This window comes from Seriola dumerili, unplaced genomic scaffold (assembly GCF_002260705.1).
Source record: "Seriola dumerili isolate Sdu_G_001 unplaced genomic scaffold, Sdu_1.0 BDQW01000035.1, whole genome shotgun sequence".
NCBI lineage: Eukaryota > Metazoa > Chordata > Actinopteri > Carangiformes > Carangidae > Seriola > Seriola dumerili.
Window position 1 is genome coordinate 4,868,490 of NW_019174290.1, and position 24,351 is coordinate 4,892,840.

The 24,351-nt window shown below is 39.7% G+C and overlaps 1 protein-coding gene across 2 annotated transcripts in view; it reads left to right on the top strand.

Moving 5' to 3' along the window:
- The first annotated feature begins 205 nt into the window (after positions 1-205).
- nr3c2 (nuclear receptor subfamily 3 group C member 2) overlaps positions 206-24,351 on the top strand; it is a 70,100-nt gene continuing 45,954 nt past the window's right edge. The window contains exons 1-2 of one of the 2 annotated variants that reach the window (XM_022738243.1): positions 206-329; positions 1,838-3,649. In XM_022738243.1, coding sequence (XP_022593964.1) covers positions 1,857-3,649 — 1,793 coding nt within the window. In that variant the 5' untranslated portion in view covers positions 206-329; positions 1,838-1,856. Of the gene's footprint in view, positions 330-1,451; positions 1,519-1,837; positions 3,650-24,351 lie in introns of those variants that run through there. The other variant, XM_022738245.1, reaches the window with a different exon arrangement.

The following is a 24,351-nucleotide window of genomic DNA, read 5'->3' on the forward strand; positions in this document are numbered from 1 at the left end:
GTTTTTATTACTCTTTTTATCTAGGGCCCAGAATCGGTAATCTGTAAAATTACGGCCATAATGTGAGCTCATCTGCCGCTGTCGTCCGACCCGTCGCTGCCGTTCGTCCTGTCAGGAGCAGCGGCTCGCTGTTGAGGATTACTCGTGATAATACGCAGTAGACTTCTCCAGTGTGTGTAGCTGTCAAACTGAAAACTATGTATTGGAAAGAGTAGACAGAGCACATTTGTTGATATTCATTGACTTTGCTGTGCGTGTCTTTTTTTGTCCTCTGGATTATCGCTGCCCAGCAACACAGCCACCTGACAACTCTGAATGTCGTAATTAAGGTAAGGAAGGACAGAGCTCAGTGTTTGACTGTACATTTTAATTTGGCGCTGGGTCTCAGAGAATGAAAGCAAACTCTCCGCTGTTGAGTCGGATAACTGAATACTTGCATCCCCGGTCCATGAGCTGTGGGAGAGGGATCCAATAACTTTCAACCGGGACCGTTAGCCCCGTGTCTACTCCATAATAAAAGTCGTCAAGAAGTTTATGCAGCCTACTTTAAGTATTTACAAAATTAACCTCAACAATTTCGTTCAAATTGAGAGTAGATTTTATATTTATGTACACACCTGTCTCGACGTGCTGAGAAATATCTCGTGCTGCCAGTTTTTTTTTCTTCTAAAAATATGACTTAAATAATTTATATTTTCTTCCTACTGCACTTAGTCCTCCGTTTTATTCAAAAAGCCTCAAATGCAACAACTTTCACACGGAAGAAAAAACTTCCAACAGCAACAATATAACATAAACCGTCATTTAGTATTTATTCTGCGCAAACGCAAAATGGAGAGAAATGCAGAGAGCTGCATGTCCTACAGAGGCAGGACAATCACGGCTGGAGTATAGGGAGGAATTATCAAGATGACATCTCTTTTATTTTTCATGCTATATTTAAGGATCGGCGCATATGTGTTGCTGATATTTTGCAGTCAACCTGCATAACTTTAACTCAGATATCGCGGCTGCTGGAGGGCTGAGCCCTTCAAAGTGTGCAGCGTAGCATGAAAAATAAATATTGAAACATCACCTAAAGCAAAGCCGTGTCATCGTAATTGGCTATGTCTTAATTTTTGTCTGTATTTTTATTGCTTTTGCACTTGACTGGGCTGCTCCGGCCACTAAAACAACATTTCAAGTTATGTCGCAGCTATGTTGTGGCTGCAAGAGCAATAACTATTGAGTGACAGCTTCCGGACCAATCCATGAATGGCCTGATGAAGCTGGTGGATTTCTAGCTCAGCTGTCCAATAGAGGCGCAGTAGAGGTGGGCATTTAAACAAAAAGCCCGGCCGACGTCACTTAGATACATTAACCCTTGCCATGCATTTTTCTTCAAGTTATCACTGTACATCCCCTGTAGTGCAGCGATAAGAAGCTTTATCTGTGAGAGAGGAAATACTGTACAGACTTGCTTTGGACTTTTTCAGATTTCACATATTGTTTACAGTTTTTGTCATGGATTTTTAAACGGTAAGCCATTATAGTATCAAAATAAGTTAAATATGTTATTTGTAAATAAAGTATCTCTACCGCTTCCTTTCTCATTTGACTCATTAGGTTTATAGCCACTGAAGCAGAATTTACTGCTTTGCTACCAAAACTAAAAGACGATATTTACAATGTAGATTTAAAATTGATCCGTAAATTGCTGAATATATAATTTAGTCTCACTTGAGAGCTGTAATCTCTTCTTAAAGGCAAAAACCCATAATACAACTGGCTTGAAAAAACAGTATTGTGAACTTTTCTCATTCTTTTCTTTTTGTTTCCTTCTTGCCTTATTTGCCAGGTGAATCAATGAGCCAGCAATGGAGACCAAAAGATACCAAAGTTTCTTTGATGGAAGCGATACAGAGAACAGATGGTCTCAGGTCCCCAGCAACATGGAATACTGCTGCAGCACAGAGGATTCAAGTCTGACTAGCAGTGATATCCTGATGGACATAGTCAATGTCAGCTGCCCTGCTGGAAGCCCGGCCACCGACTGCAAAGACAACAATACAAAGAAGCAGGAGCAGCCAATGCTTCGGCTCAGCCAGAACCAGCCATTTGTTCTCCCACACTTCAACAACTCTCTCCACGGTCATAAGCAGGAAATGGACTCCAAGGAGCTTTCCAAGACTGTGGCTGAGTCCATGGGTCTGTATATGAATGCTGCCAGGGAGGCAGACTTTGCCTTTAGCCAGCATGGGGGCAGTACCAGCCCTGGCAAGATGTATCCAGCGTGTGGACGGCCCCTAGAGGAGACCCAGGGTGGCTCCACAAAGAGCCCCAAGTTAAAGCCATTTGGTTTCCAGCAGTCCAGCGCCACTCCCAGAGAATGCACCACTGGGACTCCAGTTAGCTCAGCGTCTATGCTGGCCTCATCTCTGTCCTGCAGCCCCCAGACCTCCAGCTCTATCTCCAGCCCTGGGGGCAGCAACAATATGGTGTCGTCAACCACCAGTCCTCCTACGTGCTTTGGACCAGTGTGCTCATCCGTCAGTAGTCCTGTCAGCCAGACGTCTTGTGCTGCAACTCTGGCCAACATCAAGCGCAGGAATTCAGCCACATGTAGCCCTGTAGAGTCCACCACAGTGGGCTCACCACCACTCACCAGCCCACTCAATGTCATGAGGTCTCCCATGTCCAGCCCCCAGAGTATGAGTAGTGTGAGATCGCCTCCGTCCTGCAGCACTACGTGTAACATTAGGTCATCTGTCTCGAGCCCCACAGGTGGCAGCTGCACCAGCACTGCCAACAACTGCAACACAGTAAGGCCCTCCATCTCCAGCCCGGCCACAGGGAGCACTATGGCTGTCAGCAGCCCACAGAATCCGTCCTCTGCTGGGTTTCCAGTGTCTAGTCCTGCCGGTGGACTGGGTTTGGTGCAGAATGACACCAACAGCCCAGAAGCAACAGGTCTGACCAGAGACACAGACTTTAAGAACTTTGAGTTCCCTAAAGTAGAGATGGTAGACGGGGAAGTGTTCAACGTCGGCTTAGACCAGATGGGCATGGTTAAGTACATTAAGAACGAGCCTGGAACTGACTTCAGGAGCATGTGTTTAGGTAGCTCCAAATGTAGTGTGAGTAGCACACCCTTTATCACACAGATTAAGAATGAGCCAAACAAAAATGAGGGATGTATGAATCAACAGCCCTATGGTGAGCAGTCACCGTCTCTTGGTCTCTTCCCTGCATCTGAGACCACCTATTTGTCCCTGAGGAATAACATTGATGAATACAGTCTTTCTGGTATCTTAGGACCCCCTGTCTCCTCTATGAATGGGAACTATGAGCCCGATGTGTTCTCCAACAATGTCCTGTCTAAAGGGGTTAAGCAGGAGACCACTGATGGCAGCTATTACCAAGAGAATAACAGCATGCCCACATCGGCCATTGTTGGAGTTAATTCTGGTGGACACTCATTCCATTACCAGATTGGAGCCCAAGGAACAATGTCTTTCACGCGGCATGATGTGAGGGACCAGTCCAACCCTTTGTTGAATCTAATTTCGCCCGTAACGGCGTTAATGGAGTCGTGGAAATCTCGGCCAGGCATGTCGGCCAGAGGTGAAGGATACCCGGGTCAAAACTGCATCGCGGACAGCATGTCAAGGTAAGGAGAATGAAGACATCTCTATGTAGTCCAACTGAGTGTCTATCGCCGTATCTCTGTCAGATCTCTGGCTTAAAAACTGTGACGCTTTCAGAGTTGTGATAAACATTCCATCTTAGCTTCATAGAGAGTAGTAGTTTTCATTTTTCCTAAATAATGATTTTTTTTGTGTCTGCACCTGTGTAATAGCCAATAGCCTGTCTCACTAGAGGATCAGATAAATGGACAGCCAGTTTGTTACAGTTAGACTCGTATTGCACAAGGGATTTAGGGCGTTTGCTTTGAGTAGTGCTAAATAATAACAACAGCAGGGCTTGGGAAAGGCAGCGGGATGCTGGCTGGGGGAACAGGAATTAAAGGACGGGGTCCAGGTCATTGTTATAGTAGCATGTGATCACAACATCATCTCTGCTAGCACTGCCCTGTGCTCTACTGTAACACAGAGGCAAAGTTTACCTCTTATCAGGGCCTGTGTGTATGTACAACAACAAAATTTATTGGTCTGTTATCGGGAGGTCCAGCTAAGACCTTGTGTAATGCAAATATCTGTTTTTATGGGCCCTAGGCCATTGGCAGCATCATAAATTATGAATGATTGATCACATGCCTTTGTTGCCAAACTGATGAAATAAACAGTTGCTTTTGTGAGGGTGGGGGCTGAAACAAAACAAACAGGCCAAAGGGAAAAAATCTATAACAGCCGCCAATCTGGCAAAGTGCAACTTTGACACAGTTGTTTTGCTTCCAATGTATTCTGGTGTCCTAGTTGCATGTGAAGTTGAAGGAAGTAAATTGTCATCAGTGTGTTTAATAACAGTGAATATCAAAGCCATAATCTACACATAGGACTGGTATGTATATGACCCTAACAGTGAGACATGCTGCTGTTTCTTTACAGTAAATCAAAAGGACGATTTGTGGTCCTGTAATTTGGATGTGATGTGGTTTTTGTATTTTTAAATAATAGTGACTGTCTATTGGTGTTTTTATAAAGTACATTGCTATCATCTATTTATGCATGGGATGTCATAAATTCACGGTTTTTATGAGCTGGAGCAAAGAAGCACTAAACAAAATCATAAATGACTTCCTGCTTACTCTGCTTTGATAAGAGTCAGATGCTTGCTTTAAGAGCAGTACAGTGCTATATTTGACATTGGTGGGACATTGGTGCACGTTGCTCCGCTATGTTTGACTGTGACTTGACCATGACAAGTACAGACTGAGTTTGGGCAGTGATGTTGCACAGAATGGAGATTTATTAGATAAAAAAGTTTTCCTGATTGAATTTCTAGAAGCCAACTTTGCGCTGATTGCGGTGCCAATTTCAGATGTCTGTTTTCATTTTCTTCAGCTCAGCTGGTGTCATTCAGATTGCAGGGACAAGTTTGGAGGAAGGCAGGGGGGAAAAAAAGTCTGTTTATTACAGTGTTAAATCACCACATAGTTACATAGGTCGTCAACTGCCGACGGATTTACTGTAGCTTGCGCGTTAACATTTTTTAAGTTAAGAGTTTATGCATCTATCGTAACTTTATTACACAATATATATTAAAGAAAACCTTTTCCTTCCATCTTATACTGCAAGATATTTGGTCTGATTTGGTCACACTTAAGTATATACTTAACAAAAAGCTACACTAATTACGTTTTGCTTATGACCAGAAGAATTATAAAATAGTTTTCATAGCTCATAAAAACTACATTAGATGACTGTCCTGATAATTTTATATTTCTCATGGAAAACATGTAGAATTTTATTTTATATATTCTTCATCTCACCCATAGATCTGACCAAATTATCTTACCGTCAGTATTTTATTATGTCCTCTCTGTTTGACGTGTTTGTTCAGGTTTATATGTACGGTACGCACTCGTCTAGGGAGTAGATACTCCGTCTGTGTGTGTGTGTGTGTGTGTGTGTGTGTGTGCTATAACAAGGCTTGCAGCTCTGAGGAGACTGATACAGCCCGTTACCTTGGAGGCGACCCATATGGCAGGAGCCAAAGCGATGTTGACGGGATCACTGCCACCTTGGTCCTAATGAGATCCAGCTTAGCCCTAATGTCAGACAGGATGACAGTAAGAGATGGGCCACATGGCAGCCAGCCAGGCCGGCAGAGAGGCAGACAGGCTCAAACACACATATACATACATACATACAACTCATGCATATAAACACACACACACACACACACACACACGGGTAGAATGCAAGAATCTAACATTTTTTAGAGGTTGCTGCCTACTTACACTGTCCTGTTACACCAGTAGTATTGTATTGACTGACAGCTATACTTAGAACTTAGACATAAACATAGGCTTATTGTATCCTGCCTGAAATCTCAAAGTGCACTGCAGGAAATCTGTGATACCGTCAAGCTTTGGACTGACTACATGGTGCCCAAGCCCAATATCTCATAGGCAAAAATATTACGTAACCATTAAAAAGCACAACTAAAACTCTTTGATCCACTGAAGCCTTGGATGACAGAGTGTAAAATCCCTTGGCTCTTTTTTTTCTCACTTTGGTTTCCTCTGTAAATGGATTTAATTAAAAATGGCTGCTCATCTGAGCAGTCTGGATTACTTTGTGCAAAAAACGTTTTAACTCAGATTCACAAGAGGGGGGGGGCAAGGGGGGTCGCCCTAACCAGAAGTGTAGTATTTATGTGATGTTTTTAAACTTATTGCTTAGATAAACCATTCTTATTTTTTTCATTACAAAAAATTTAATTCCTGTATTTATTCTCTTGAAGAATAATAAAAAGCTGTGCACTATAAATCAGATTTGTACAAAATATATAAATATGGAAATTATGATAAAATGACCTACATTAGTGCGCTAGATTATGTTTGCTTGCTGCCTAAATCTCCAAATCTCTTCTCACCCTATTTAGGACATTTTTGTGCTGGTTTTCACAGCAATGTTTCACCAAATAGAATTACTCTGTAACTTTTAAGTCCTCTGACCTAATAATTTCATAATCTGACAAATGGTAAAGATTCAAAAGAGACGCCAACAATGGATTTTTTCGTTAGTGAGTAGCACCTTTCTATAGTGTGACATTTTCCTCGCTGTAAGCTTGCAGCCCGGTTCTATAGATTGACAGAATGCTCATCACGAGGAGGCACCAGATTGAAGAGGGGAGAATGCTTTGCACTGGACTCTGGCCAACTCTCAATGTTCTGTAGAGGGATGAAAAGGCATACTCCTGAGAGCACACTAATAAGGCTGTAATTGTATGTTCCTCCACTAAATTAATGGATGGAAATGATTTGATTAATTCAGACACTGCTGGATACTAATATCCAATTAAATCCCAACACCAGGCATGCACAAGGCCTCCTAGTGCATTATGGGTTCCTGACTATAAAGCGGGCAGCTGCTTGTTTGAGTTGTGAGAAGGATGCTACAGGTGAAGGTGCTGGGGAATGGTTGTGGGTCTCATCAGTCTATGCATCAATTTGTGCATTCTCCTGTGTGCTGTCAAATATTTAATATACAGTAGTAATTAAATGAAGAATACAATCATTTAATTGTGCTAAATTCTATCTCAAGCGCATATGCTGACAAACTTAAAGTAACAGGTTCATGTTTTTCTTTCATTAGTGTCACTTAGTAAATTGATTAAATAAAATTTTATGAATGTCAGGGAGTCATCATGTGCTCAGTATACAGACTTTTGTAGTCACATTCAGGAAGAAATGAACCCTGTACTTTCCTCTTATTCTCACTGCAGAACTATAGAGTTTCAAAAAGAAAAACATGTATTTTTAAAAAATTATTTAATTTATCAATTTATCAAAACTCTAGTACACTAACTCATAGTGAAGTATGTTGCGAATCAAGGATGCTGGGAACAGTTAATCTCAGCAAACAAGTATTTACAATAAAGTGATATACAGCACATAAAAACAATGTACAAGTACCTTGCAGTACAATTGTGTGACATTAAAAAGTTTTACTTGGAATGACAAAATTTGAATGATAAAAATTTATGTCAGACACTACAGGGTTTGGCAGGACAGACACTAGAATGCTTTGTAAAGGTCGATGTAAAGGCAGATAAAGATTATACTATATCCCTATATACACATTAGAACAATGTTAGACGTATCAAAGTATATTTATACATATTTAATGTACACTGAAATATACTGAAAATGTCTTCTGAACTGTTATCATAGCACTTTGGAACAAGCACATGAATAAATCACTGTCTGTGTACAAGACTGTTTGGCAGTTAAAAACTTGCGTTTCAGTGCAGCAGTCCAGTCCAACAGTGAGTAATGTAAATTAGCTTGTTCTCCCAAGCAGATATAAGCCTTTTTTTCCCCCACATTGAACTCACAAATAAGTGCAGAAGATTTATATTTTAACCCGAGAATCAGTTTAACAATAGAAAGTAGTGTTAAACAATCTCTATACAAACTGATCATTGCAAATACATTTTTAGTATCACAGGATTTGCCATGCTCAAGGACAGACTTGAAGCAGCTACTGGGCCACTTCAGTGTCCTAAACCATTCCTTTTAAAAACAGAAATAAACAACATTTGCCCTTTTTTGTGAATATGTGAATGTGAATGCTATAAATATCTATTCATGGCAAAAAAAATGACGACTAATGTCAACAGGAAAAAATCTAAATGAATAAAACACCTGAATGAAAAAAATATTAATACATTGAGCCCAAGAGCATCCAGTTCTTTTTTATCTTCTGGGCAGCCCATCACTTGCTGGTGTGGGTGGATTGGAGTCCGTGTAAAGCAGAGTGGGGATGCAGTATTCAATGTATGAGTAGTAAGGGTTGGTCCTACTGGTGAAATCCTACTCCCTATTGTTCTTAAAATATAAAGAATTATTCTTAAAAATGAAAGTCTGGTAAAGATAAAAGCTCTTTGTGAGGCGTTTTAGACCTTGGCTGCGAGGTGAAAACATGTTAGAAGTAAAGACGAGCTCAGGAGTTTTTAAGCAAGGTTCATATGTCTACATGAGGCAGAGACAGGGGAAATGTTCTCCAAATGCGGGATACTGTTAAGTGTTTAGATGGTGCATTTCACAACCTGAAATGAAACTGACAGTCAACTAAGGATTACCATACGCAAATAAATGAGTTATCCTGCACCATACAGATATTGCAAAAATTATGCAATGAGTTGAAACATTTTGTTTTGTTCAAACAAAGATGTTTTTTTTCCAGTATCTGTACACCAGAATTTTACACACTACAGTGTAAATACGGAGTGTGGTTCTGTTTATGCAGTTGGAATCATTAAAAGATTTGCTGAGAATTTATTTATCAACCAAATATTGTGAGAATATTTCATTTAAGGTAACTAAGGACATAAGATTTTACAGAATAAACTTGTGCCATGTGTGATAAGCGCCATCACATGCAGACAATACACCTTGTTGTACTGCAGTTCCTTTCAGCTCCATTTACCATCTTTTAAGTCCCTTGTGTGGTTTTTCTCGTCTGCACACTCTCATCAGCCGAGTTTCCAACAGCAGCAGCGGCAAGCAGCTGTTTTCCATGAAAAAGCTCTGATAAACCTACTGTACGCTACCTACCCAGCATCAAACAGTTAGCCACTAGCTACAGAACACAGTGCAGCATTTTGCAGCTAAAGAGCAGATATTTCCCTCAACAGTTGTTAGAGAACCAAAACAGAACTAAAAGAAGATTGAATATTGAACTTTGATATTCAATCAGGTGGCCAACTACAAATCCAAATGAATGCTAATGTTGCTCTGGGCCTGCTGGATGTTTAAATAAGCAATTTTTGCTAACAAGATCGCCACAGCAACTTTATAAGGTGATAATATGTCAATGTTGTGTTTACAGCTGGTTCCATTGGCCACGATCTATTTATGCTGTTTTAAGGGGAAAGTAAAAGTCACTGTAAAAATGTTTGGCTCACCATTATCAGCCTGCTGACTTCTCTGGCTGATTTGGTTTTGCGAGCAGTTCTGTTGAATGCCACAATACCCTTGCTTTGACACAGTGACCTTTGACCTCTGACCACCAAAAGCTATTTAGTTCATCCTTGAGTCCGTGGGAATTTTTTGTACTAAATTTGAAGAAATTCACTCATGGTACTCCTGAGGTTTTCTTATTCATGTGAATGGGACGAACTGAAGGACAGACACACAACCCAAAGACATTATGCTTCCCGCCATGGCTCGCCCCCAGCATGGAGGAATTAAAAAAAAAAAAAAAAAATCTTTAAATACCTTACAGAAGGAAGTTACAGATCTGATCTAAATGTCCAACAATGTTATCTTAAAAGGTATAGCCATGGGGGCACATGAATGGATGTTTTTTACCTTGTGCTACTAGAGTGTAGGAGAAAATGCCGACTGTGGCTGTAATCTTTTTTAAAAGAACCAAGACGATACAGTGTGGCACAATGATCGGGTGCTTTTGTTGCACAGAAGAAAAACCATGTTAAAAGTCTCCACTCTGCCTCTCCCACGCAGAGCCATGCACGCACACACACAAGCGCACAACACCGTCGCAGCGGCCGCCAACGACAACAACAACAGCACACATTCTAGGCCAGACTTGACACCCCAATAAAAGTGTGGTTACTGCTGGCCAGGGCTTCTGGGATTTGAATGCTTGTCTTGTCCTCATTTGAACTTCTTCCTGAAACACAGTCTGGTGACAGAGGGCCAGATTTCCGCTAGGCTAGGCCTGTAGTTGGAGATCTACTCTCTATTACCTACCGCTGACATTCCCTTCTGTTGTTGAGGTCATTAACAAACTGCATAAAGGCAGCGGAAACTGAATACCAGAGCTGCAACAAAGCATAGAGCATGCTTGTGTGTCATTATGAATGCCCTGATTTTTATAGCGTGCCGCTTTCTGAAATACTGTAGCTGAATGGCAGTCTTTTGTGAACGGAGTACTTTATTTACCTAGCACGCAAGAAGTCTTAAAGATCCCTCACAAGTGGTCTTAAAGATGTCCTGAGTCATGAGCTGTGTAGGTAGGTTTTGTATGGAGGAGAATTTGAATGAAATGCAGCGTCATCTGAGAGGATATAGAAACATGCAGGTATTAGTAATATAAAGCACAGTGACTACAGGGAAACGTACATAATAAATCACAAATTACCAAGATTAACTGGTCATAAGAACCTATCACCACTGTCATAAATAAAAAAGAATTGTTTGTTGAGCTAAATGCAGTGCAAATGTCTAATTCACTGGGTGGACATTATTCATTCACGACCATAAAAAGCAATGAGATCTATATTTCATTTTTGTTGGAGAGGATGCAGAGAGACGCACTCTCCTAGCATATTATTGTCTTCCTCTTGTATCCCGATATCCTTGACTGTGCAAACAAGGCATGCCTTTATCATTCATGTTTAATTAGAATTTGCCCAAGTGTTCATGCCAAAGTGCTTACGTTTAAACCCAGTGTTTGTCTTGTCAGTTCCTCCATGGAAAGGATGCCATAAAGGAAGACACTTCAAAAAAAAAAATGTTAATTTTTCAGCTTGAAAGATTCCCAAAGTAGGTCATGCATAGTTGGCTCAAATAAAGTGAAGGGTGTGTGTTTGTGTGTTGGTGGGGGGGTTACTCCGGGCCCTTTTACATAACATTTCTATTCTCTACAAACACATACACACACACACTTTTACGTCAGCAGAACCCATGATTCAGAAAAGTGCTGCTGCCGACTGTGACTTGAAACATTAATAACCTTGTTGCTTAATTCATGGCACAAATGACCAAACAGCAGAGTAAACAACAAGACATGATCTGTTCTTAACACGGTTGGAACCTTTAAATGCAGTGACCTTCATAGATATTATTTCAGCAGTTGTTTTTTCCAGGTTCTTTTTAAGTAAATGCATCTATTTGCTCTGCTGCCATTTTAAATTGTTAACTCAAATTATAAGATACATGACGAGCCAAAAGTTTTAGAACACGCCCATTTTTCCTAAAATAACAATCTTCTAAAATAGGGCAAAGGTAAGCAGTAAACTGCCCAAGCAGTAAGCACTGTATATTGTTACTGATATATTATCAGGATGGTGAGAAAAGGGCAAGCAACAAAGGAAGACAGACTGGTTGGTCAGGGTTTCATCCTACAGCAAGATAACGACCCAAAACATTACAAGAAAACAACTAAATGGTGGCTTCCCATGATGAAAGACCAGCACAGTCTCCAGACTCAAACCCCGTGGAGCTGGTTTGGAATGAACTGGACAGAAGCGGAAAGCACAGGAAGCACAGGAGTGTGCTGCTGGCGGAGTCAAAAATCTAGATTAAATTTAGGATTTTGTTTCTTTAATGTTGATTATTTATTTGTTCTATACTTTAATTCCACAGTATACTGAGACATTACATTATGTAAATTTCAGTAACTGGAAAAGTCAAGGTGTTCTAAAAAATTGACAGGTGGTGTAGGTTTATCTAAATATTGTGTGTGAAACTAAAACTTTGGTCAATTACACATGACACAAATATCACAGCTTACACTTTGAATGTAACATATTTGCACTCAAAACCTTCGTCATCTATCTTTTGGAAAGAATAGATAAAAGCATATTGTACATCATCCCATATACAGCACGCTCAAATCCCACAAATGCACATCGCACATGTTTTAGCACTGAAAATGCATAATACATTTTTTTATAATTGGTCATTATGGTGGTGACCTAGAAAACACACATTAACTAGGTATGTCCTTCTGCTCTGCTGTGTGGCAAAATCTAAATGATGTGTGGTCTTTGTCAAGGATTTAGTAGAATCCATAAAAGGTGGAATCCCTGTTATTCAGAAACCAGCTCTTACAGGTGCACAAATCATATATGTAGTACCACGGCGGCAGCCCATGACACACTGACCCAGCAGGTAAAAAGAGGCTTCCTAGGATCAAGTGGCAACTCAAAAGGAAAATATACTATATCATACCGAGCCTGTTGGGAGAGATCATTTCCTTGCTTGACACTGCAAAAGGGTAAACGTGTTTGGCAGGAAGTGTAATATGATTTCTGTTTTCAGTAGAAGAGACAAGAAAACTCATAATTGAAGGGATATTAAAGGGTCAGCTTTCTCAAATTACACACACGCACACACACACACGCACACACACACACGTCTTAAATTAGTTGAGTACACTCATTGACATATTGCATTCCTTAGCCACTTACCCTAACCTTAACTATTATAAATAAACCTCAACCCAAACCAAAACCTAATTCTAACCATAAAACCAAGTCTTAACTTTCTTTCAGACACACACACACACTTTTTTCTCTCTTACATCAGGTTGTTTGTGGTCATGCAGATAGTTTTGCTATCACTCGTCTAGGTTTTGAGATATATGTCTCTTTGACTTCTGTCTGCTATACAATGGAGTTTTGTTTGTGGTGTTTAGAACAGATCCCTCCATTACTCTGAATAATCATTGTGAACAGTTTTCATTGAAATACTTTCTAGCTCCTATAAAACCTGTTGGCAGCATCTTCTGTGGATTATTCATAGTAACAGTGAAATTCCATTCACCTCTGCTTTACTGGTTCAGCAGCAGAAATTTAGAAGACAGATAGAGCCGGATTTGCAGCCTGAAAACATTTTAGGTATCAATGAAAATGCATCTGAGTATTGAAACCTGTCAAGTGCTGAAAGCTGGGGCTAAATGTCACATCTTGTTTAAATCTGGAACAATCAAGAATAAGCAATCAACATTTTACCAACTTTAGACTCTTTTGTTCAGGCAGACTTCTTGTGTAGCTGTTTGTGTTTAAACAACATTTAGCATTTCAGAAGTTTTGTTTATTTTGTTAAATGAAAAACGTGTATCTGCACCAGTATAAGTACATTTCAAACAACATTCAGCGTTAGAGAGAGCCAACTAAATTTATCTGCATAGCTAGGTATTACAGAGACAAGTAAAACATTTTTGAATGGACCATCCAATCTATGTATTGACATGATGTCTCAGAAACAGGATTTCAGGATGGATTATTTTGCTCTAGTGAATGGTGTGTCTCATTTGTTTCAGATCATAGTGAGCTGTACGTTTGGCAATTTGACCTTTCAATAAAGAAATTTCAGTTTCAACAGAAAGACATAGAGCTGTTGATAGGACACCATGATGGCATTAACTCACTACAGTCCTGGGAAATACTCAGATCTGGACATTCTCTCTGTAGAGTTTACTGCACCATACCTGGCATAAGCAAACATTCTCCTGTCCAATGTCTGCTTTTTGTTTCGCTATGACTTTGCTACAGCTGCCTGTTTCACTCCCCTCTGAAAGGGAGACAGTCTGGGGATTTTTTATGCCTCCGTGCCAGCGACAGCCGCGGCTGGAGGCATTATGTTTTCTGGCTGTACGTCCGTCCGTCTCATTCTCTTGAAAGCGATACCTCAGGAATACCTTAAGGGAATCTCTTCAAATTTGGTACAAATGTTCATTTGGACTCCAGGATGAACTGACTAGAACTTGGCGGACAAAGGTCAAGGTCACTATAACCTCACATTGGTCCCATTCTTGTGAATGTGACATCGCAGGAACGCCTTAAGGGAATTTCATGACATCTGACACTAAACGTCCACTTGGATTCATGAATGATGTGATTAGAATTTGGTGGTCAAAGGTCAAAGGCTACAACTCAAGAATTCATAAACTAATTATGATACAGTTTAACAATGTCTAATAGTGTAGTAGTTACATTTTATATTGAAAAGGTCAATGGTCAACTTCATTGTGGTATCGTAATGTTCTGCAAAAACACTTCTGGCCATCACTCAGCATGTTCACTCAGGAACAGACAGGGAGATTGTGACCATTTTCCTGCAACTTGACTGGTTGGTGGAGGCATACAACGTGAGGTGGTAATTATAATTTGGGTTTTGACTGTTTAACAGGAGCTTTCTCTTTTATTCACAATTTTTCTCAGCTGCTGGACCTTCGAGAAAATGAAAGAATCTGATGCACCATTATTCAACCGAGTTGAGCAGCACATTCATACCTCTGCTAATTTGTTGTTTATCTAATCACACACAGGCGTACCCACAGACGCACATCTGCATTGTTTTGGTTCATGCTATCATCAGGGTGGTGTCAAGATAATTAAGGAAGGACAGTGACAATATGTGACGTAGGCCATAATTCAGGTTTATCTGGTGCATTCCTTTAGTCTGGTGCCATTGTGGCCCCAGCCCTTTAATTATCTCTCTACTTTGTAACCAACATTATGAGAGTAACTTAATTATGCAGGGTAGTTATGTATAGTTCCTTAATTACTAGAAGTTAATTCAACGTTAAACTTGGTACATATTTCTAAAATAGACAATTTACTGAAAGGACAGGTTATATTTCTTTTAAGTCTACCTTAAAACATTACTCATGTCATTTTCTAAAGTTCAGTTGAAGCTTATATGAGGCTTTTGTAGTGTTAGATAGCCAAATCGAATGGGTACATTCAACCTGGCGGTTGTGTGTGGGTTTATTTTTGTAAATTTTTGAATTTTAAATGTTTTGTTTTATCCCAGAAACAAAACAGTAAGTCTACGTGCAACTACCAGAATGTATTGGTCTTCTGATGATCAGCAAGGAAACACTTTAAATCAAGAAGATAACCACTTGATTTGGCCAACTCAGACAACTAAAGCCTCATATTAGTTTTACCTGAACTTTAGCATGCATTTTTTTTTTTTTTTTTTTTAAACAGAATGAGGACTGGATTTTGTCCCCAATCTTTTACATGCTATGAAGGTATCCCTTCACAACCAGTATGGACAGGAGGAGTGATCACAGCTTCCAAAAACTCTTTCAGTATACATAAAATATGTGTGCAGTATTAAAATCTATCCTTTAAATTTGAATAATAATAGTTTAGGGTTCGGGTTATTTGGAGGATACAAAAAAGTCTCTTCATGATCACTTGTTATTCATCTGGTATGGTCACACAGCATTGCTAAATGTAAGTAACATGCTCAGTTGTGGGAACATTTGTTCTTGCAGACCCAAATTTTTCCTTTATTAAACAGTACATTAACATACATGTGGTTCACCTAGATGCTTGCGTGCCACCGTTGGTGAAAAGGTCGGGCCACATCCTCAAGGGCACCACTGTCATTATACAGCATCTCGGCTATCTTAGATCTGTCCTGATGTACCTCTGATTCTGGAAACTAAACATCTGGTTGGTGTTGTTGCAGCTCTCAGCTACGGATGCCAGCAGCCAGAGAAAACAGTGGTCTTCCACAACCCCATTTTCTCATTTTCTCAGCGGGTTATTGATTTGGGGACTTGCACCAAGAACTTTATGGACATGATGATGAATTTTTAACCACAATTTCAACCACTGACCTGAAGCAATGTCCCATTCTATAGCTGCTGTTGTTGTGCAGTCATTATAAGTAAGCCATTCACAATGGCCATAATTTGCCATCTTGGCACCAATTTATGATGCATGTGTGGCTTGTTTTGCCAAATAATTTTTTGTCAAACTTGGTTTTGGAAGTTCTGTTTTTGCAACCTGAGAGGAGAAGCATGCTCCTGCGTCGAGTTTCTTTTGGGTTGATGGTGGAGGAGGATGTTATCCAGCCTGTTGTGAATGTAGCTGACTGACATGCCTTAAGATCTTCCTTCATTCCAGTATGATTACACCCACTCGCTCCAGTGCCAGCGACACATTCGCCTTGTGGTATTTCTGGCTCACCAGGAGGAAGCATCTTATTCAGGTGTGATGCTGATACCGCCTTTGGAATTGCCTGTTTGACAGATTAAGTGGATGGGTTGATAGGCAGCAACTAATTGGGATGTGCTTGTGTCTGATAATGCCATATAACATAACTACAGAAGAATAAAGACACTGAAATTGAGGAAAGTGATGACCTACTTATGCAGTGTTTCCCCTACCATTGCCTTGGGGGCGGGCACAGGACCTCCAGCCCCCTCACGAAATCAAAGAGAAAAAAAAATTAAGAAAAACTAATTATTTTATTTATGTTATTTTCCTAATTTATGTGCACATGTTTCATTTCAACTCAGTGTGAGCGTCTCTTCTGTGTTTTGCTGTCATTTACGGTTGCGTTTCTCTCCTCTGCTTTCTGTTTCACGGTGTGTGTGTCTTAGCCCATCCCCACACACATGGAGCGGAGCAGAGGAGAGGCAGGTTGACAACTCGTTATGTTGAGTGCAATAAAAGCTTTCCAACAAGTGTTATAAATCCCTCTAAAACCAAAGATGGACAGACATCTACAAACCCACCAACCTATCTCATCTCTGGCCCTGGGGGAAACACTGTTATGCATATAACCTGCAGTTTATCGGTTAGCCTTGGTCAGTGGCGATGTAAGAAGATACAATGCGTTTATCTGCCCTGCATGTGGAGATCCCATACGTTTGTATAACATGAGACACATGACTACACTTCAATGCATCTGTTTAAACGTTTCACATATGACCAGGGATTTCCAGTGTTTGCACACATTTAGTGTTTAAAATTACTTTTCTGCCTTTAAAAGAGGTCATTTGCTGCCCTAAATTTACTACAATATGGAAAACAACCTCCACAGGTTTGAAACCACAATTAACATAAAAATATGATTTGGTTTTCTACCTGTTCTGAATTTATCATCAAGTTATTTTTATTTTTTTTGTTTATTTTTTTATTTATATGTGACGGTGCAGATAAGAAAAACATTTGTATCGTCATCCCTCATTATAAATAGTTTTCACCAGTAAAAATTATTCTTAAAATACGTCACAAACTTTATTGTAACATCCATTTATTTTCATTTGGTGTGTCATAGGTACCTGGGTCAACAGTTACTTTAAAGCAATACTGTAGCTTTACCTAAAAAAAATACAAAAATCTGTTTTTTGAATTTTTGAAATGAACAATGGAAACAAAAGACCATGTCTAGTGTCAAAGGGGTCACTTATAGGGATGGATTCACAGAATCATCACCAGACTCTGTGGTTCCTCTACAGAACATTTTAGCATCTTTAAGCTTATTGTTTTGGTAAAAGGACTAGCAACTTTATTGTTTTGGTCAACAAGTCCCTCAGCTTAAACACCCATATAGGTTGTTTGTCCCTACTGTTGTTGGTTCAGTTAACACTCTCATCTAATCTGAACCCACTGCACTCTACCTGCCCAACATCAAACAGCAGATAGCCAAAGTTAGCAACAAGCTGGTGAAGAAAGTGGAGTGTTAAAAGGCTAAAGAAGCAAATATTTTTCTCTAGAGCTGGTGGAGATGAAAACAAAACTAAAAGAAGAGTAAATATTGGACTTTGTCAGGTGGCCAGAGACACAACTCCAAATGAATGTTAATGTTGCTTGGTGTCTGCTGGATGTGTCAATTGGTGTTTTTTGTACTGTTTGGTGCTATGGCTGCCCCACTGTTTCAGCCTGAGAGCAGGTCACACAGCGACCACTGAGAGAGAAGAAATAGGAAGAATGCTCCATTTATGTAAAGCTAATGTTAAGTATAAATTCAGGGTTGGTGTAAAACTACAGAGCTCCAGAGTGCGACCAAAATCTCTCAAGTGCGACTAAACATTTTCATTGGCTGCACCAGTGTGCCTGACATTTAGCAGGTCCGTCTCTAGTGCGTTTGTTTAGTGTTATTTTTTTTCCCCACCCCTTCACCGCATCTGATTATCTCTGACCCTGACCTTCTTTGCTGAGGTGCAGGTGGGGTAAAAAAATGAGGCACGTGTATGTGTGAAACCGCGTCCTGTACTCCTCCCTGAGTGACATCACAACATTGAAAACATACCAGTAATTAAAAATGAAGAGAACTATTAACTGTTCGTTTGTCAAGAAAAATGCTGCAGTGCTCGTTACACCTGTCCCCGGCTCTGAAAGGCCCATCCCACTCCTGACATCATTGGCAAAAGTAACTGTTCCACTGGTGGAGGAAGTAATCGGATCTTTTACTTAAAAGTACCAATACAGCAATGTAAAAATACTCAATTGCAAGTAAAAGTCCTGAATGAAAAACCTTAATAAAGTTTGGTTTGTCTGACTTATATTATTATACATGACATCATTAGATTTGCTGTATGTTTAAAACCTTCTTATATTATCCATTGTTTAAAACTTGAATCTTAAAAGTAAATAGTAAATAAAGCTGTCAAATAAAAGGTGTGGAGTAGAAAGTACAATATTTCCCTCTGAAATGCAGTGGAGTGGAAGTGCAAAATACCATGAAATGGAAATAATCAAGTAAAGTACAAGTACCTCAACATTGTACTCATGTATAGTACTTGAGTAAGTGGATTTAGTTACTGGGTGAGATGCCTAATCCTGACCCGACATCTTTGGCGGAGATGACCTAATCTGACTGAGCCACAGCCAGAGCGTACAACATACAAAGAAGGACTGAAGATATACCTTCTCCAAACAATGGCTTGTCTAATACCTGTTGGGTCCAGCAGTACAACCAATGTAAAAAGTTAGGCCAGAGCCCTGAACTGTATATGCCAGTTCTGTGCAGCATGAACTAATTACACACAGACACACCTAGTAGTGGTCAATAAGTAATGTAATTGCCCAGTACAAACACTGAGTGATTCATTGTTAAGAAGCCAACACAGAACAGAATATATATTAAAGTGGGTAATTCTATGAGGACTACAGTGTCAGCAGGGGCAGCAGGATGGCTGTGCTGTTACTGCCCCATATATGAAATATTTCATGTCACTAGTTCACTAAGTGTCTCAATCTGAAAATATCTGTCAGATCAGGTAGAGGCCCCATATTATTGTCATTTTATTCTCTTGGCCCTGGCAGTAGTTATTAGAGCTCCCATCTGTGGGATGTATTAGACAAGCTCTACTGACAGCATGACATTTTTTTTTCCTCTGTGAACAAAGCTGCATGCTCATTTCATGCAATATGAATTAAGGGCCAAACACTCACAAGTGTTTCAAGGGGTGATTTCCCCTTAGTGATTACACTGGAGAGATGCCAGAAACTGAACAGGAGAAAATTATCATACTGTAGAGAGAGAGAGAAATCTGTTAAAAAGTAATGCACTTGGTGTGCGACTGTGTGTATGTGTACATGTACAGTATGTATGTATGTGTGTTTGCTAAAGACAGAGAGAAAGTGAGTGAGAGAAAGAGAGAGAAGAATATACACAGAGGAGAGTGAGAATTTAAGTACAGTAAACAGCTGCATATTATATTGTATTGTATATCTATAAGACTGAGACTACAGCTGAAAGTAAATTAACCGCAATAGATTCATACATTTAAAAGGGCTCAAGACTGCGGCCGTTTGGTCACATTTTCTGACTTCTTTTAGAGAAAGTGGGAGTTTCTCTGAAAATATGGTCAAAAGCTCCAGGAATAGTTAAGTAAGCGGACTTTGCCTTTAGTAAATTTACCACAAGAGAGCACATTTTCTTGAGAATCAAGAACAAGTAACAATTTAAACTGGTCCTCAGTACCTGTGCCTACTCAGTGGTTTTGAAATCTACAGTCTTACATGTTTGGGTACAGTTAGTGGCTAATATTAGTTTAGTGACTTTTTGAAAGTGACAAAATTATTTACGTAGGCTTCTCTACAGGGCCCATTGCCAAGTTTTAATTGTCACAAATTTCAGGGAAAAAAAACTGCATGTCACTGAAGGGCACATTTGTTTTTTTCTTTAGATCTGGTTCAACTTGTTCATCAGGTCACCTCATGGTGGTTGATTAAAGTGGCTGCCTCAAGAAATCTAGGGAATTTCCACTCAGTTCCAAAATCCTGTATTTCACTTGTGGCCATAACGGCCGTTGTTCAGTAGAGGTAACACAGGTTTCTTTCGGTTAATATTAGTGCAGTTGTTAAATTATAATTTTATGTGTTGCCTCTTACATCTTGTGCTTTGTACCAAAAATCTCAGAGAAATAAAGCTGGCCATGCTCCAGTTCATTGGTAGTAGGAGGGTGGGGATGGGGAACTCCAACATACAGTATCTACTTTTCTTCACCTGCACATCCACTTATGTGACGACGCACACCATTTACACAGTCCCTAGATGAAAGGCAAGACAAAGTGCTGAGTCAAATGCTCAGTCTACCGAATCACGTTTCAACCCAACCCCCCGGCATTAATGGTGTTGAAAATGAGGGCACATCACATGTGTCGACGCAACGGGAGAGGCAGTGGCCTCAGCAGAGCTAGCCTGAGGGCTCAGCAACTGTACAAGCTGCTGTATATACACCCTCATCATGACGCACTTTTCTGCTGCTAATAGATTTGAATAATTATTAATTTTCTGGTCAAAACTCACTATGAAAGAGTTTCTATGAGGACTGACAGTCATTAGCAGACATCAGCATTTGTGCAATTGAACAGCTGATATTAGTTCTTTGAAACTTCTGACTTTCTCTAGAGTTCTTCACATAAAAAGACTCTTGAAAGGAAGAACAGTTTGCAAAAAACTGAAGTTAAATCAATTTATTTCTGCTTGTAATCTCTATTGGGCTACTTCATAGTAAACTTTTCTCCACGACAGTCATGAGTGCTAGCATGCCAACTGTTTCATTATGGTGTTTGTGTAAGGCTTATAGTCCTCCTGTTGTCTAGTTTACATTTGATAGTGCTACATGCAAGCTGACATGGATTCAAAGATTTAGATGCACATTTGTCTAATGCATGCTCACCATTGGTCAGACAGAATTTCACAAATACCACATCCACACAACAATCTGACAGTTTTTGTCCCATCTTTTCTGTCTCATTGTGGTATTTAACAAACATCTGTGGGCTGCGTGATTTAGTTATTCCCCCTCAGTGGGCTCCCTTTGGTTTTTGGTCCCCTTGTGGCTCCCTTTGGGGTGTACACACACATGCAAACAGGCACACATACGTGCACGCTTGTAAACAACCACAGCTGCTTTGTGGACATGTTGATATTTCAGTGTGGCTTCTCATTTTTGGCTTTGTTTTGTTGCATTCGGAGAGAATAAGCATCATTTTAACCATTAATAATAATAATTCTTATGATGCTATTGATGCTACTGAGAGTTTTCTGGAAATAAGGCTTCATGTAGTGTTTGCACAATGTATATTTACCATGTGTGATGGGTAAATAGTAAACTTGGCTTGTCAATATCCCTAAAATGTTAAGTAATTACAAATCCTGTCAAATGAAGCCAATTTGAAAATGTTTAGAAATGTTTGACTAATTAAACTATAATAAAAAGCTCCATATTTAAGAACCAACCGCAACGAACCATCAGTATATGGCCTACCTCATTAGACACATACCATTCTTTTATTTTTTAAATATTTTGTATGTCCGCCTTTATTTTTGATGACAGATTTGATCCTCAGGGATGACACTAACCTTGCCAAATCTTTTTCTTTTCTTTTTTTAAAACTCTTGCATGATTTTTGCAGTGTATTTGGAATCATTGTCATGTTGGGAAATTCCTCTCCTGCCAAGTTTCTTGAGACTGGGAGTTATCTTTTCATTTAGTATTTGGGTATGCACATTTTGCTATGTAGCAGGGACGTCACTGTAGTAGTCCGGGCCAGGTCCACACCAAACATGCTGGACCCCATCTGACCCACACAAGTTTATTTTGGTTTCATCTGTACTGCCAATATTCATCAGGCCTCTCTTCATGTTCTTTGGCAAAGTCATGTTCTGTGCAGTTTTGCGCCATTTTGTGAGCAACGGCTTTCATCTTGGATGCCATCCATGGAGGTCGACTTCATGCAATGTCCTTCGCACTCTCTCATCAGTAACCTAGTCATGTTGCATTAAAGACAACCCAGGCCAAAACTGAGAAAGTTGTGGTGTTCACAGATTATTTTAGGAACTTGTTCATGCAATCAGCCTTAAGTGGAAATCACAGGTCATCATTTTTGTTGCATTGCAGTTGCACTTTGGGGCCTGTATTTTCAAAATAGTCTAAGTGACTTGTTTGTCTCTAATGATAGATAAGATCCAGTACCCTACACTTGAATTTAAAAACAACACACCTATGGTAAGATGGCTCGAATTTTTATCGTTTAACTTTTTAGCTGAGGATACCCACACTACAAATCTCTGATTCTGTGTGTTCAATGAGAATATAATGATTATATCAGGAGGAAACGCGGACAAATTGTGTTTGGACCCTGATGTAAGAGTGTCTATACAAATTAGAGTAAAACCTTCAACTTCGGCCACTGTTGGACCGAGGGCTCAGGGCTCCACCAAGCACAGTGAATGCATGACAACAGATTTCTTTTTTTAGATTGCTTCGATCTATTTTGAGAGATGGGTAATGATACAGGACAGACACTGAAGGACATTCAAACCTGTCAACTCCTCTTTCTTCACACCTCATTGGTCAAAGGGAAGATGGCATTGATGAAAGGTCGTGGTAACTCTGATTAAAAGAGAATATATTCAGCTAATCCACAGCCAGTGCGGGGTAGTTTCTACTCGCTGTCTATCGATGGATCGGGTAATTGATCTGATCTGTCCTCACAGAGTAGAGCTCACTTTGCCTCCAGCATCTGTTAACTCTGCAGTGTATTACAATCAGGTTAGGCTCTTGTGCATCAAGGAGCGTGCCATGGGGAGGGTTACGGTATGTTCGCGTGTGTCAACACACCTCTATACTACAGGATGAGGAACAAAGACAGAGAATTAAGAGAATCCCTATCCTTTTGCTTTAGTGCCCGATACATATCTCCTTTAAAAAAGGCATGTAAATTAACTTTTAGAGGCCAATAAATACCAATCAATTTATTATTGTGAATATTTCAGTTTCATATCATAAATTATCAACTTAGAAACTAGTTGAAAGAGCAATGGTAAACGTGGTTGAAAATGTTGTATGTTGTGTTTTTTCCAGTTTTTGACCACCGTGCTTACCTCTGTCTATAGAAAATAAGAAATCCAGTAGCTAAATTAATCTGCTAATGTTTTTACACTCATATAAAGTGACATGACAATCTGTGTGACTGAGAAAAGGGAGGTGTAAAGCTTGCAGAAAGTTTTGACTTGCGGTATAACATCACCTTGCAAACCTTTGACAGTTTATGTGCCACCAATCCTGAAATCCTTACTTAACAAAATGCTCAAGCAACGTTTACTGTTAGAGGTAATGATACTCTTAGGTATTAGACATGTCTGTATTCAGATATGTTTCTTGGAGGTACTGCAATCCTACTACTTACTCTCTGGGCGTACAGAATTTATAGGCACCAGTGCAGACTCAAATAAAAATTAAACTCAGTAAAAATGTTTAATAAGCCCTCATTTCTCATTTATTACTGAGCCCACATAAAACTCAAGCACCAAAATAACTGCAGCTATCTCATTTGCTTTATGTCAGTGTCCTTCTGAGAATCAGAGATTTACAGTAAAAAGAAAATCGAGAGGAAAAGAGACAAGAGAGGCAGAAACAGATAAAGAGCTGCATAGGGGATGAACGGAGAGGGAGAGACGATGATCAGAGATAAGCAGAGAGAGGAACACAAGGGCAGAGAGAAAGGGCATGCCTAAGCCCCCTTTCAATTTATTCTATATTGTTCATTGCAGATGAAAGATTTCAGAGTGGAAAGTCTCAATAAAGTACCACATGAACATAATTAATCCCCACACATCAACCCACACCTCATTGAACTTATCCTCTTCTTTTTAATTATAGAAAAATGGGTTTATCCAGCAAATGAATCGTGCTCTATAATAATCAAAGCATTATGTTTGAAAAG